General features: G+C 38.5%; 1 protein-coding gene across 1 annotated transcript; it reads left to right on the top strand.

Moving 5' to 3' along the window:
* Nucleotides 1-346: 346 nt before the first annotated feature.
* LOC101850175 lies at nt 347-6848 on the top strand. Its single transcript, XM_005099429.3, has 3 exons — nt 347-448; nt 4422-5040; nt 6265-6848. The coding sequence occupies exons 2-3, from the start codon at nt 4524-4526 to the stop codon at nt 6648-6650; spliced, it is 903 nt and encodes a 300-aa protein (XP_005099486.1). The 5' UTR covers nt 347-448; nt 4422-4523; the 3' UTR covers nt 6651-6848.
* Nucleotides 6849-15381: the final 8533 nt, after the last annotated feature.

The following is a 15381-nucleotide window of genomic DNA, read 5'->3' as shown; positions in this document are numbered from 1 at the left end:
GAGTCAGTTTCAAGTAGCCTATGAAGTTTTCATGCATTGTGGAGGAGAGGAGGCCGGAGGCTTTGGAGGCAGGGGTCTACGAGGGTTCAGATTACTACTAGGTCATGTGACCATAAAGATACCAGTTAGGCACAAAGGCTTCGAATTTGCGGTAGCTATTTTAAAACGTGTCTATATGGATAAAAAATCATGTCAAACCGATAGTTGACTATTGCTCATGGTCGTTTTTGAGATAGAAAACGTTGTTTTACCCTTTTTACCCTGAAAAATTTACTAATTATTTATTGACACTTCAAACATCGCAGTTGCTATTATAATTTCGGCTTCTTTTGCTGATACGTATCTGCCTCTTTGTAATGGCGACGGCCATCATAACAAAGATCAAGCGTAGGCCTAGTCGAGTCCCCCGGAATAAACAACAGCTCAGCAGTTTGAAGTTGTGCCTGGTGTAAGTTACTGTTGGCTGATCAGTCCACTAGATTTTAACAAACATTGGCATGTGCATTAAACTTCTATGGGTATGGTGAATAATGTTTGTCTTACCTCAAAGAAATAATTCTGTCCTTGGCTTGACGTTGCAGAAGTGCAGAGCAGAAGACGGATTGTGATATAAGTCAAGAAAAGTTAAAAAAAAGAATGAATTGGGTGATCTTATACTTTTAAGCTCGTTAGATTCTTCAATTGATTTTATCTAGACATCTAGAATCTAGATCTAAGCTATCGTAGGCTAGAGGCAGAGGTCTATCTATCTATCTGTCTTTAGAGACATCGGCCCTTGGCACGACCGTGCCCTGACTGAGCCTGAGCGCGACCAGTTCCCCTTTTTTCCTTTTGTGCAGCTCGTGTTGCAGTAATCTGTTTTATTAGAGTTACGTAGCGAATGAGTTAAATAGTGTACTAACAACTTTCTTGCACTTGTTAATGTCTGTGGGCGCATGTTCGCGCCCCGTTCCCTATGCGGTCGCGCTGAGGCTGAGGGCTTGCAGTCGCGCCAAGGGCAGAACATTAGGCTAACATTTTAAAATGCGAAATCTGCCAATGACGTTTTAGAATGAGTGACGATATCATGGTGTAAACCGGAAGTTGACACACTGAAGCGGCCCTGAACATGGATTGCCTACCTATTTTGCCGACAGACACCGCTGAGAAGCAAAATATGACAAGTGGTCACGGGTTGGGCCAGGTACTCTAGATCAGGTCTACCGGCCATTGTTAAAAGCCTTATCCGTGGGTGCCTCAGAGAAATGAAGACTGCTGGCCAGAAATAACTGCTGGCCAGTAATAAGGTCAATACTGGAAAAGGATGTCGTAAAATGTAAGCCGCATGTGGCTGGTTTCAGGTGAACAAGCAGATTTTGCATCCTATCAGTTTGTCCATTTTCTGTCTGTGACATTTTGGTAAATCCGGCCACTTTTGGAACTTTAAGGTCAAACCAGCCACCCATCTTGGCCAAACAGGCCGCCCTTCATGGATGTTAAAAAACACTATTTGACTTTGTTTTTTCCTTTCATAATCACTTACTAGGCTCAACTGCCCTATTGCCAGGGCATTGATCAATTTGGGGTTCGATTCCAACATACCAAGGAGCTTGAAAGCGTCTTTCCAGGAATCGGCAGAATATTTCGTTCACCAAAGACGACTGTCATACATTTTTCGCACACAATAGACCAAAAGTTCATGTTCATGTTAAACCAATTTATTAGCAACACAGGCTTGCAATTTAAGAAAAAGGCCATGTCCCTGGGAGAACTGTAAAAGAAAAAATTACAAACTCAATAACAACCATGTGTACGACAAGGTCTCACACTACAAACACCCGAATATCGTACACACAACGTGGAATTCGCTGGTCTCCTCACTCTTCACCAGTATCTTCTCTCTGTCTTTATCTGTATAATATATCCTCTGTGGTACCATCTCCTACATTTGCACTCAAGATCAATCCATCCATCCAGGTCCCTGTTACTTGCACAAACAGCACATACACTTTCATCACATCATTCACACTCCACATATCGTTCATATCCATCTCAACATCCGACCTGTCATCATACACTCCTCATCATCATCCGAACTTGAACTTTCTTCCACTCTTCTCTTCTTGCCCTTCCCTTTCATTGCTGCCTCCTTCTTCTTCTCTTCCAACCTTTCGGCTTTCTAATTGCTCTCTCTCCAGGCGCTTCCTGTCCTTCTCTTCAAACTTTTTCTTCATCTTTTCCTCCCTCTTCCTCAACATTTCTGCCTTCCTCTCTTCCTGTGCCCTTTTCTTTGCCACCTCCTCTTTTTCTTTGTTCTCGTAAAACTCCTTGAAGAAGACGTGATACATAGGAGGGGGGCTGAACACATGATTGTGTTGTCCCCCCCCTTAAAATCATCACAATAATTACTGGAATCAAAATTATGGTATGCATGTACACGCATGATGGGAAATGTATGCCTACACAAGGACAATAAAGATTATTATTATTAGCCTATTACTATTATTATATAATTATTATTATCATCATTATTTTTAGTAGTAAAACATAGCACACATGATTGTGCAGTCCCCCCCCCTGCCCCCAAATCATCACTGTCATCAACCCGGCCGGTTTCACCACGATCGCATAAAAATTCTTTGGTCGGACCAGCCACCCCATTATAATGGGGCTAGAATGAAAGACGAACACCGTCAAGATGACCCAAATACCATCTAACAAATATATTAAAATAGCATATGATGTAGTGGTTGACCCGGAACTCCTCAATAAAGACCCACTTTCGACTTAAGTAGCAACTTCCTGTCACTCCTTGCAGCCCATAACAATGAAAGGGAAACTCACTTTGACGAAGAAATCTGTTGAAAACGAAAGTTGCCTGGTCTTCTCAAGGCTTGCCCACACTCAAACGGCACGAAAGACCTCTATGCAGACGTCTGTTGTTTTAGTACAGGGTTTTGGAAGCGCCAGTATCCATTGCAAACCTTGCAGTCTCGAATCAAATCTACTCCATTTGCAGCTTATCGTCCTATTAAGTCCAATCTCTTGTAAGTAGTGGTGCTTAATGTCTTGTGCTTACAACACTTTAAAAGAAATGATCGGGATCGAAACAGTCAATCATTTGCACTGCATCATTGAACTTTGTTTGAACTTGCTTTCGTGCGTAGGCCTACTCTTAGTCTTCTTCTTCCTCTCAGTTTATGTAATGTACAGCATCAGAATCAATCTGGGCAGAAGAAGGGTGCTGCACAGTCACAGTTAGACTGCAAGTTGCAAAGAAAATAATCCAAGTCGGCCGGCTGCCATCGTGCGGTTGTGTTGCCACCATGACTGACAAAGTGGGAATCCCTCTGTGATGTCAAACAAGATGGCTGTTACTGTAACTATTGGCCAATGGCGTTTAGTTTTCGTTATCTAGCTATCCGCTTGTCACCTAGTTGGTGCTCATGCCCCCTTGTGTCTAGCAAGGCTTTTGGCCTCAGCTTTTGCAAAAATCATAAAATTGCCTATTCCTCCTTTCCCCCCCCCCCCCCCCCCGGCCCGCGTGGGATTTAGACTCTGTATACCTCATTCCCGCGGAAGAAGGTGATTGATTGTCATCACTGATCTCCTTAGAGTTGAAGTTTTTGAAGTCTTTTATTTCAGAGCAGAAGCTTGACCTATCCTTTGACCTGTTTTACGCACACTGGAAGCTTTTTGTTGACATACTAAAAATAACATGATCATATACATACGTGTTCATTATATAGGCTAGATCTCTTCTATATATAATATGTATGCCATTTAAAAATGCATTGCGAGCCTCTGAACTGTTTGGTTTCTTTGTCGAATGCAGATAATTAATATTAAAATTTTTGGTAGATTTTGTAGAGGCAGCAGGCAGCAGATTTTCAGTTCATTGAAGGATGACTCATTAATTCAAGGAAAATGTTAATGATTAAAATTGTGATTATGACAGAAGAAAAGTTTGGTTTGGATCTTTAGCTAGGTGTACTAAACCCTTTTTTTTTTGTCTGTGTGTTTGTCACCTGCTTTCTCTTTCTCTGGACTTACCGCGTCATCCTTTACCCTCTCTTCTAAGATGAAAAGGCAGTATTGAAAGAGGTCTGATTTTGATTGACATTCTATCACCACCATACTTTATGGGTGTGTTTTGAGGAACAGTTCATGTATGCTGTATAAAAACAGTCCAAGTCTAAGAGAAGATGACCAACTTTTTTTTTTAGAATCCTAGTGCTCATGATATTTCATTGAAAACCCAGAGGGCGGACTGTATTACAGTTCTTTATTTTCATGATAACATCATGAGTATTAGAACACCAAGATCTAGATTTTACTATATGCAATCTTGTATTTTGTAATTTATTCATATTCATAAAGTATAGAGTTGATGAGTTCAGTTTGTGCTCATTTATCTTATTTTTCTTCTTTTCTGTGCACAGTGCTGCTCCGTTCCAGCATGTATAGAGACTTGTCTAACTGTCCCATCGGAGGGTGGTGGTGAACAGAAGGATTAAGGCGACCAATCACCACCCAGCAGGAAGATGCCGTCTTGCTTACTGTGGTCTGTTGTTGCAACAGTTCTGCTTTGCCCATTGATTCAGACGCAGGGCAACGACAGCCACTCATGTGATCAAGGACACTACTTCGACTTCCGTAAGGACTTCTGCAGACCATGTTCCCCAAAATGCCCGGACAATCAAATCATAAAGATTCCCTGCGCCGAGTTTACAGACCTCCAGTGTGAGCCATTCATTTTCAAAGAAATTTCAGGGTTTGATGTTGGTACCATTATTTCCTATCCAAATTCACTTGACAAGAGTTTGGAAGACAATAATTTTAATGTAAAAAATAAGGGGTCTAACTCTGAGAAATCCAAGAACAGAAAGTCAGATGGACCAACGACGGTGGAGAAAGAAGACCAAGAGTACTGGAAGGCATTAGCGTTTGCTCTGATTGGTCTGCTTAGTGTGCTGATCGTAGCTACAGTGGTGGTGCTTTTTGCCTGCTGCAGACTTCAGAGAGCAGCTGCAGCCAAGCAGCAGGATGATGGGGAAATGGGTAAGCATTTGCTTGAGAATATTATTAACTTTTTATTTGTTTTACTGAGTAATTTAAAAGTCTTTGTTTTAGATTTGAGATGTGAAAGATTGCAATATATATATAATAATAATAATAATAATAATATATAACATTTATATAGCGCATTTCCAAAAAAAGTAGCTCAATGCGCTTTACATTGGAATACCCATTTTTAAAAAAACCTTTCTTACTACTTCCTTTCTTCCCATGCAATATACATTAATGCACACACACACACACACACACACACACACACACACACACACACACACACACAGAGACTATTTTCTTCCAGACATAGGAACAGAACAACTATAATGAAAAATAACGTTAAAAGCTTATGAAGGATAGGCCTGTAGGAACAGAAAATGTTTAAGATGTCTTTTGAAGCTATCAAGTGTTTTTATTTGTCTTTGTTTCATGGGTAATCTGTTCCACATAAATGGACCAAGGTATGAGAAAGATCTCTCTCCATATGATTTGTATGATTTTACAGGTGTCACAAGTAGGGTATATCACTTGCTCAAAATGTAAAAATACATAGTTGTAGAAAAAAGTTGTGAAAATTCAGTATTTTAATTTTCTTTTCGTTTTAACCAATGGACAATGAAAAGATCCCCATTACGGAAAGCCGGTGTAATTTAATGAATATGAGAGAGAAAAAGAGAAGATTCAATGTTAATTGGATCCACATTACTAGTTTTAAGAGTACCTATTTTTAAATGGGGTTTCCAGTTATGGAATTTTAATTTTTTTTAGGTGTGTCTCCAGAGTTGCACTGATTTGAACTCTGGTGGGCTGTGCTGAATGTTTGTGTTTATGATGAAAAAAATATCAAGCTGTGTCTACAGTGCGAGTGGCTAGCATGATATGATGTGGCCAGGTGCAGAAAATGATCACCTTCCCCCACAGCTGCCAACTGTGCTATGATCTATTCCTGAGACTGTTGACATCACAAACTTTACTTTATTGTGGTATTTTATTATTGAATTGATGTTGAGAGTTGGGGATAGTCTGAAAATGCTCTGGATTTTGTATTTTTGTACTTAATTTCTGTGTGTTACTATTATTGTTGATTTGTCCCAATCTGTTCCTATGGGAATTTTGCTTGTCATTGTATTTCAAAACAATTTTGTGAACCGCTTTTGTGTTTGTGGAGGAGTAAAGTATTAATTTCTTCTGTTCATTGTTTTTTCCCCTCAGACGACACTGACTCCGGTTATGTCGTGATAAGAGCCATCAGGAACATTGCAGACCCACGTCCAGGTCACCCAGACCCGTGCATTCTTCGGCACGAGGAGCTGGCGTCCCATTCTCCCCTCTTAGAACCCACCTCAGACTATGGGGGTTCGGACACGCTTCAGGAGTACCCGAGCCACCGCCCGCTGCCAGCCAAGCTGTGCTTCCTGCCCAAAGTGTACAACCCCCAGCGACGTCTGCTCAACTATGACACAGACGATGTGTTTGAGTCTGATGACAGTGGCGGCTCGGTACGCTTTTCTTCTCAGAGCAAACTGAAGACAATTCCAGAGAAATCAGACCCAAGTTCTTACTCTAAATCAAAAGGAAATAGCACGCATGTTGTGTAGATATTCATGGGTTGTTGGTTTCTTTTTGTTAGTTAATTTTTACAGCCAGAGTAATGTAAAAACACAGTGCTGCTCTTGAGACAGTATTGATGGTCGCAGTTGGAGCACATTTCTCTTTCAGAGCTAAGTGTTTATTGTAATTTTACATCTCAAAAGAAGTTGTCCTGCTTGCCGGTGTGAAAAGCAAAAAAAAAAAAAGCAGCTGTTAGGTTTTCATTTGATCCCTTTAAAGCTATTAAAGGATTCTTAATTAATGATTACCTTCATTGACCAGTAAGAACAGTATTTCTTGTTGGACATGCATGAATTTTTTGTTATTCATGATATTATTGTCACCTTGAATGTGGGAATTAGGGAGGTTGTGGTATGATTTCACATCAATGAGTGGAGGTTGATCTGATGAAATGCTTGCCGTTCAGAGGTCTTTGTTTTGTTTCCATCAGTCTCCTGGCAGTAACCCTAATTTTGAAAGTGGTTTTACGAATAATTTATATAGAAAATTATGTATACAATTCATTTGCAAAATGATCAGGGTGGAAAAGAATAATATGGGGCTCGGGATGTTTTTTTTTTTGCATCCCGTAAGCCGGTGCACCTAAGACTAACCATCGATTTAAGAAATATTGAGGTCCAGAGTACCAAGGATTTAGTGCTATCTACTTAAACTTTTTCTTGAATAAAGTGAAGCTTGTTTTCTCTCCTGTAACAAGTGTGGGAGGTTACCGATAGCTATAAATAGTCCAGGCTAATTTCTCCCAAAAGTGGCTTCCTGTGTCTGAACAATTTGATGAACTAAAAATCAATCTAGAATGTATTATTTTCTTTTAGGAAGTGGCTATTCTCATCCGGGGTGAGAATAGAAAAACGATCTACCTCTCACCCCGGGTGAGACTTGCCAGCGTAGGCTATTCTCACCCGGTGCGAAACAAGACCTGCTTTTTCTCATTTTGGAATACTGTCTATCGGTGTGGATGATCAAATTGATAAAAGCCAAGAAAAAATTACGTTCTAGCATAAAAGTAAGCTAATTTGATCGTCTTCAAAGATGCTATGGCTATTTCACTGTTCGAATCGAGCCGAACTACGCGGGTCGCCATTTTGTTTTGCCCGGAAGTTCTCGCAAGATCTACTCCTCCCCTCTCTCTCTCTCTCTCTGTCTCTTTCTGAATACTGTCTATCGGTGTGGACGATCAAATTGACCAAAACAAAGTTAAAAAATGATGTTAAAACACAAAAGTAAATTAATTTGGTTGTCTACAAAGATGCTACGGCTATTTAACTTTTCGAATCGAGCCGAACTACGCGGGTCGCCATTTTGTTTTGACCGGAAGTTCTCGCTTTACTCCTCTCTCTCTCTCTTTCTCTCTCTCTTTCTCTCTCTCTCTCCACTCCTCACAGACAAAATTGTACGCTTTTAGTAGGCTACAGTTGTAATGGAACGTTTGTTCACGGCACAGAATTCTACAATTTTTCTGTTATCACAGTGTAGAATTCTGTGGTTTAGGGTGAACGCAAAATTTGTTGGCCTAGATCTAGGCTATAACGGTGAACGCGCACCGGGTGAGAATAGCCAAAAGACTCGCCTGCACTATTCTCATCCCGGGTGAGAATAGAGGTGGCCTTTCTTTTATTGTGTTGTGTATTACTCCCACCAGCAGTATCAAATGAGATGCTTATGTTATTGATTGTATCAGTTTTTGTTTTCCCTTTTACTGTGAAATTAAGATTTCTTATTATATATTGGTTATACTGTCCATTGAGGGGTGACTTCTTAAAAGAGAAAAAGTTGTTATCTCATAGCCACGGCAAAAATGTTTTGGATTTTTTTTTTCAGATATAGGGCCCAGATCTGAACTAGTTTTTCTTCTTTAATAACTTACACACCTTTTGCTGTTTGGTGTAGCCTTAGAAGTTTTAAAATGTTTCAAATGTGATGAGTCTGCAGGCTTCTATGGCTTGTTTTTCAAAAGAATTATTGTAAGTTATTATCATAGATTCACGTAAAATTGAAAATAAGTTTTGCTTTATTAAGCGGAATTGGAAATAAGATGGTTAAAAATGCCCTCATGATTGTTTGGATTTCCTATGCTTGAGCAGACACATTCAAATTATATTCACCTGTTTCCCTCCTGGGGTTTAGTTCATAAGAAATTTAACTTTGAGAAGATAAACGGTTGTATGAGTGTTCATTGACAGTTTTCACTTTTCTCAGGTTAGTTTGAGTAGTCACATGTGTTTGTGTACCCTTTGTTGTCTAGGTGACAATGCATAACCTGACCAACCAGTGGTTTTGTAGTTTGGAACATTTTGGTTGTTTTCCGTCTAAGATTCATGCTGGTTTGAAACACGTTTTATTTCTGTCTGGGTTTTTTTCTGTTGGGTTTCAGTGGTTTTCTATAGGTTTATTTTTCTTTATCTGTTCTTGTCCTGAACATTTGTACAGTTTATGTATAGAGAGAGATACAGTATGGTGCTAGAGTTATGCTTGAAAACTGACTCCCTTGTGAAGTGACTATGACTATGAGTATGACGCTGTCTTTTCTTTTTTTTTCTTCTGTTGTTTTTGAAGCAATGATGTTTGATATTTTGGATATGAGTATGTACTTATACGTTTGCATGACATGTATTTCTTGTTTATCAATAATATGTCAGTGAAAGAGTGTGTTTAAAATTGTGTGTATGATGAGATAATTTGTTGAGCTGGGTTTTTTTGAGTTCATTGTGAGCGAGGAGAAGTATGACTGTAATCATGGAGTGGAGAGATCGGGTGTTGAACTTTTTGTGTCTATTGTCGAACAAGAATCTACAGAACACAGCATATCTATGGTGAGTCCCATTCTACATGTGTATACACTTGTATTATATTTACATCTCAGATGTAGTTCAAGGGGAAATCTCATGAACCCACCAGCATTCATATGGTTCGTATGTTGCTGCCAAAAATCATCAGCATTTTGAATATTTGTATTTATATATCATTATTATCGCTTTTTTTGTGTATACATGTGTATATATATATTATTTTATGTAAAGAAAATGATTGTGACTGAGTTTGACGTGTGTGATTTTAAATTGGAAGTGAGCGAAGAAGTCCCTCTTGTCAGTGCCCGTGTTGCCATTGTGTGAGCAACAGACTGCCACTGCAGGATTGGCGTGTTTGTTGAGATGTCTAGTCACACACCGACAATACCCCAGGGCTGCCAACTGTCCATAATTTTGTGGGACTGTCCCTCCCCCTCATTCAGAATACCTGGTCGCTCTACCCTTTTCCAGTCACTGTTGTCTTGAAAAATGTTTTGTTCCTTTGTTAAAGAAAGTAGTATACTTACTTTTGAAGTGTACAGCCAAACCTCCCACCCTCAAATCCACATATTCTTGGTGTACACTGGTGACTCACCCCATTTTCTTTTCCAGTTGGAAGCTTTTATTGAGAAGTCAGATTTGGCTCAACTATTTATTACACTCCTTTTCTAGAAATCCAAGTGTAAGCATCATTAGCCTTTTGGCCTGTATTTGTCCAATGACTGTGGCTCACTTTGAATCATATCTTTACTGGGAACATTGAAATTATACTTTATACCTTGATCTCACGAGCCAGCAAAATTTGAAATTACAGTGAGGGCTGTTGGTGGTTGCTCTGGTGTGGTGGGCTCCTTCTTTCCTGTCAAACATCTATCATCCTTGACTGTTCTTCTTTTCAAATCGCAAATCTCTCGCACTTTTATGACCTATTTGTGTTGCAAGTACCGTAAAACTAAAAGTGACATTGCCATCTTGTGCACACGGTCTAATGTGTGTTTGTCACTGTTTTTTCTCACAATCCTTTGGCCTCTTTATGTCGAGAGGTTTTGCCTCCCACATTTGGATCCTTACTTGGCGGCCCTGGCTTATTTGTTTGGTATCAAAATCAAAAACAGATATTTGAAGACAAATTGTTGAGGAGTCGACGTTTGGGGCTGTGGCTGTTATTTAAATCTTCCTTTTAGAACTTTGAAATTGGTGTGTTTTGGGTTTTTTCCTGAAGATTGTTTTATGAACTGTGAGGCTGAAACAGGAGGTTATCTGACTATTTTAGAGTTCAGAGCTATTGCTTGTAGTGGTGTAAAGGGCTGCTGATTAATTTTTTGTTTTGATAATAACTTTTTCATGGAACTTATGGGTTTTTTAAAATCTGAAAATCCTGAAGCAAAAGGCAGAGAGAGAACTTCTATGAGATAGTTTATCATATTTAACAGAGTTGGGCTTTATTTGTATGTAAGGGAACATCTTGGGTTGGCTGTATAGTTTGCAGGATGCCTCAACATAATATTTGAGTTTGCCCATTGTAGTGTAGCACTCTTTGTTGTGGATTGCCGCTTGCTGTGTATATCATGTTCAGAAGTATGAGTGTGTTGATGTTGAAGGAGGTGTGTATGTGTCTTTGTTGGAGCATTTGTGCGTGTGTGTTTGAGGTGAGCTTCAGTGTAGTGTAGGGTTCTGTTCCTTTCCATTTTCAGGATTGGCACAGATGTTGGTGTCTTTTCCTCCATTCTGGGAGATGTTCGGCTGTTAGTATTTTGGCAACAACACTTGAGGTAGATTGGGCTGGTGGGTGGTTGGCGGGTTCTGTGGTGTGGTTTGCTCCTTCTTTCCTATCAAACATCTATCGTCCTTATTTCTTCTCCTTTTTTGTGTTTGTTACTCTCTTGTAAACCCTCTAATCTTTGGCACTTATATGACCTTATTGTGTTGCAAGTGCCGTAAAACTCTTACTAAAACTGAAAAGATTGGGCTCGAAAAGGGAACATCTTGACATCTGTTTTTACCCCTCTTTTTTATGCACCATATCTTGTGTTAGCTTTCAGAGAAGTATCTTAATTTTACTTCTTTGTACTTATTCCTTGTTTTGGGGGGGGGGGGGGGGGGGGGTTTGCTGTCTCTGACAGCATAATTTTCTTACTTACAAGCTCTGTGGAAGTAACTTCATGATGTGCAAGGATGTTGGTGAATCAGAATGTTTTGAGACAGCTGATATTGCTTTTTTTTTAAAATAAAGATGTTAATTAAAAATTGTCTTGAACAAAAACAAATTTCCTCGTTCCAAAATGTTAACATGTTTTAATGCAACTGATACTGAACTTGGCTTCCAATTTAAAAATTGACTGGTTGAATGCATGTTTTGGGTGAATCAGAGGTTTCCGGTGAAAGAAAAACCTTAACGAATATGAATATGAACATGTGAACTGATAGTTTTGTCTAAACGTCCATCCAAAATAGGCCCACCATGTTCAGGATGAAGGGATATTTAATGTAAAGGAAAAAATGGATTCTTACTTCACTCAGTGAGGACGAGGTTTTGTTGAGTTCTGGTTTAGTGAATGCAAGGTTCATTCTAGGTCCATATGATATGAACATATCTTATTATCCCCAAAACAAATTATAAGTAAAGTTGAATGATTTTTTTAAAAAATAAATAAATGTTGTGCTATAATCAATGCTTTTTATGCTGGACAGGTTTCTGTGGAACAGCATTTTAGAATGTCTTTATTGGTCCATGATACATTTATTCTGTTCTGGAAACCGAGCAGCTGTGTTGAAATACAGAGGCTCAGCTTTTGCTGTTGATTTACCTAATGTTATAGGCTATAAAATGGCTCAGTCTTCCTCTCCACTTCTTCCCTCATTATTGAATAAGATGTGTTTCTGGTGCAGGTAGTGATCATACATCAAATACACTCATGGAATAAAGTCTGCACTCAGGGATGTCAGAAAGATTGTATACAGCGTGTTATCTGTTACCTCCCCTCCTCGTGGGTTCAGGGAAAAGAGGAAGATCCAGTGCTCTCCTGCGGGTGTTATTTTTTAAAGCTTTTATAGTGGAAGGTGAAATTGTTCTCGTGGGACTTCACCCCTTCACTGTACATGCGGTGTTATCATTTCTTTGTTACCTTATCTCTATCTTTCCCCCCTTCCGACACCTTTTCGCTAATCTCAGGGCCAAGTGCTCCGCATTCAAAATGACCTTTTGTGCCTAGTAAGGCATTATACTCTTACAAAAAAACAAAAAAAACAGACGATGTGAATGATCTGCCCTTGACAATGCCACTCATCTTGTCTTGCCTGTCTGCGGCGTGCAGGAACAAACACTCCCTACTGTGTATTGTACAAACATGTACATGAAGTGTTCATGTATTTTCTCCACTACCTGTTTTTTCGTTGGGTTTTTTTTTTTTTCGTGTTTGTTATATTTTTCAACAACATTTGCAGATATTTAAGACAACTAGTTTTGTATTTGACAGGCCTGGCCCAAGTCTGATAGACAAGGTTGATGATTGTAATAAATCTTGTTTTGAGAATAGATTTTGCCTTTGTTCTTGTTTTGTTGTGTGACTATGTTTGTTACAGATTTCGTGTAATAAAATGTTCTGAGGGTAGGGAATAGAACTATCATAAATATCAAGATGTACTACATTTGAAACTTTCTTCTTTTTATTCGTCCCCATGCTAGAGCTCTAGGGGTAACTGTCTGTAAAATCTTCAACTTTCACTGCATTTGGATTTTTACGTACATGACTTTTCTAAAAATTTACATAGAACATGACATAAAATTAAAAATCAGTCCTTGCTTGACAGGCAGCCATATGACATTTTTGAACGTACTCTTAATCAAATGTTCACACTGACTGAAGCGAGGCTTCAGAATTTGAGTTAGAATTAATTTTGAATTTTGCCTGGATGACAGTCCCAAGGGTCTACTCTTTCCATTTAAGAACTGCCAAGGAATCTTAAACTTAACTCTTTAACTTTAACAGTTCTTTCCTTTAAAAATCGAACAAAAATGTTTGATGGTTTTGGAAGGCTATAAATCTCATATTTTGGTCTAATTTATCCCTTTTGGTGCTTCTACATAGAGTGTCGACTTGATTCTGGTGAATTACCCCCAAAACAATTTGGAAAATTATTTTTTTTCATACGTTAAATGGGTGTTGCATTTTACCTAAATCATTCTCATCAGTCTGCTATCTTGAATTACTTTCTTTTCTACAAAGATCAAAGCAAGAACAAAAGAATTCACCTATATAGGCTATATTTATGGACCCAGAGGTCAGATAAATGTATGCTGCTCGAATTGTGATGTCTAAGAGCCAAAGGGAGGCCCCTCTAACAATATTAGTGAAATATTCTGTATTTCTATTTATAGAAATCTGAAAAGTAGGTCAAATATATGCAAATTAATCAAGTGAAGTCTCTGATTTGTGTCTAAAATCAATACCTACCCAATATGCATTACTTTTTAGGTAAAATACCACAGTCATAGGAGCCTTAACAATTTTATAATAATTTTTAAAGCAATCGGACTATTTGTTAGCATTTCAAATTTGAAAAAGTAGGTCATGGTACTAAAAGTAATAGGCTGTCATCTCCACTAATTGGCCTGAAATTATTCAAATTTTTGGTGTATTTTGTAAAATCGAATGTTCCTTGATATAAACAAGAAATGGAATCAATTTTGTTGAAAACAAATTTGTTTTTCATTCTTTGCCTATGTAACGTAAAGATGAGAAAAAAAGTCATTTTTTCTATTTTTGGATACCAAGTAAGTAGGTCACATATGCCAAAGAAAAATCATACACACATAATTATTGTATCAAATCAAAGTGCCTCCAATAACCTTTCCATTGATATAAAACACTTATTGTGTTGACCTTCACTGGAATTGATAGGATTTTTAATTCTAATTCCACCCTCTTTACCTTAAAAAACTGGCCAAAACCCAAGAACTGTTGAGAGGGAAAAGAGCAAAACTTCCACTGTGAAAATTGTTGTCCTTATCAAAGAAAACTAGATCCTTAAAATCCTACTTATCTTAGGATCAGGAGGTGCAGAAATCATAAGAAAAAAAAACAAAGGCTGTGTAGATTGAACTCCAGACTTCCAGGATGTTGAGCTACTGGGCTCCCCTGATATACATTTAATTGATGCTCAAGAAAAATGAGCAACTCTATTTGAGCCTGCTTCTCAAAATGAGTGAAGAAAATTGAACGTTAATCTTTTTTCATGGGCTAGTCTCAATGTGATTATACTCCACAGGGTGCACATCATGTCAGAAGACGTGTAGGATTGTTATGGTATCTGTGCTAACAGGATAAATTCAAGATGGTAAAAAGTATACTTTGAATGAGATGTAGAGTAAGAGAGAGTGAAAAGGGATCGAGTTATATGGATCTGTTAGGAAATGTGTTTTCCAGTGAAACACATAACTAATTCATACATTAGGTTCTCTTGGACAAATTCAATCCTGTGGCTACTGATCTCAACAAAGACAATAATCTTTAATCATTGCTTGATGATCTCTGTGCAGCTTGTGTTCACTATTGACTCCATTACTTGAGCTTCTCCATTTCACTATTACTATTACGCAAACAGACACTCTTCTGCCCTTAGCTTTATATTCTCGATTTTAAAAGACCTGCCATCCTTGTAAACAGATTTAGAAGTATGCTCATGCTTTGTAACACGATGTATTGAGTGAGCTTTCCAAACGAGCTGCAAGTCTCTCCCCACATCTGCATAGAGTGCAGGAACGATTGAAACAAGCACCGGACATATAATCTTCCGCTAAATGACAACTCAACAATATATAATTTGTTGATCAATATTTTAAGGGTCACAGACTTTAGAAATTCTACAGTAATAAGGAACAGACTAAGACAACTAAAGTCCTAAAAATGATTGAATTAACGCAAGGAAG

Source organism: Aplysia californica, unplaced genomic scaffold (assembly GCF_000002075.1).
Source record: "Aplysia californica isolate F4 #8 unplaced genomic scaffold, AplCal3.0 scaffold00213, whole genome shotgun sequence".
Classification (NCBI taxonomy): domain Eukaryota; kingdom Metazoa; phylum Mollusca; class Gastropoda; order Aplysiida; family Aplysiidae; genus Aplysia; species Aplysia californica.
Note: the sequence above shows the minus strand (reverse complement) of the source record. Positions and strands in the feature narration are given on the sequence as shown.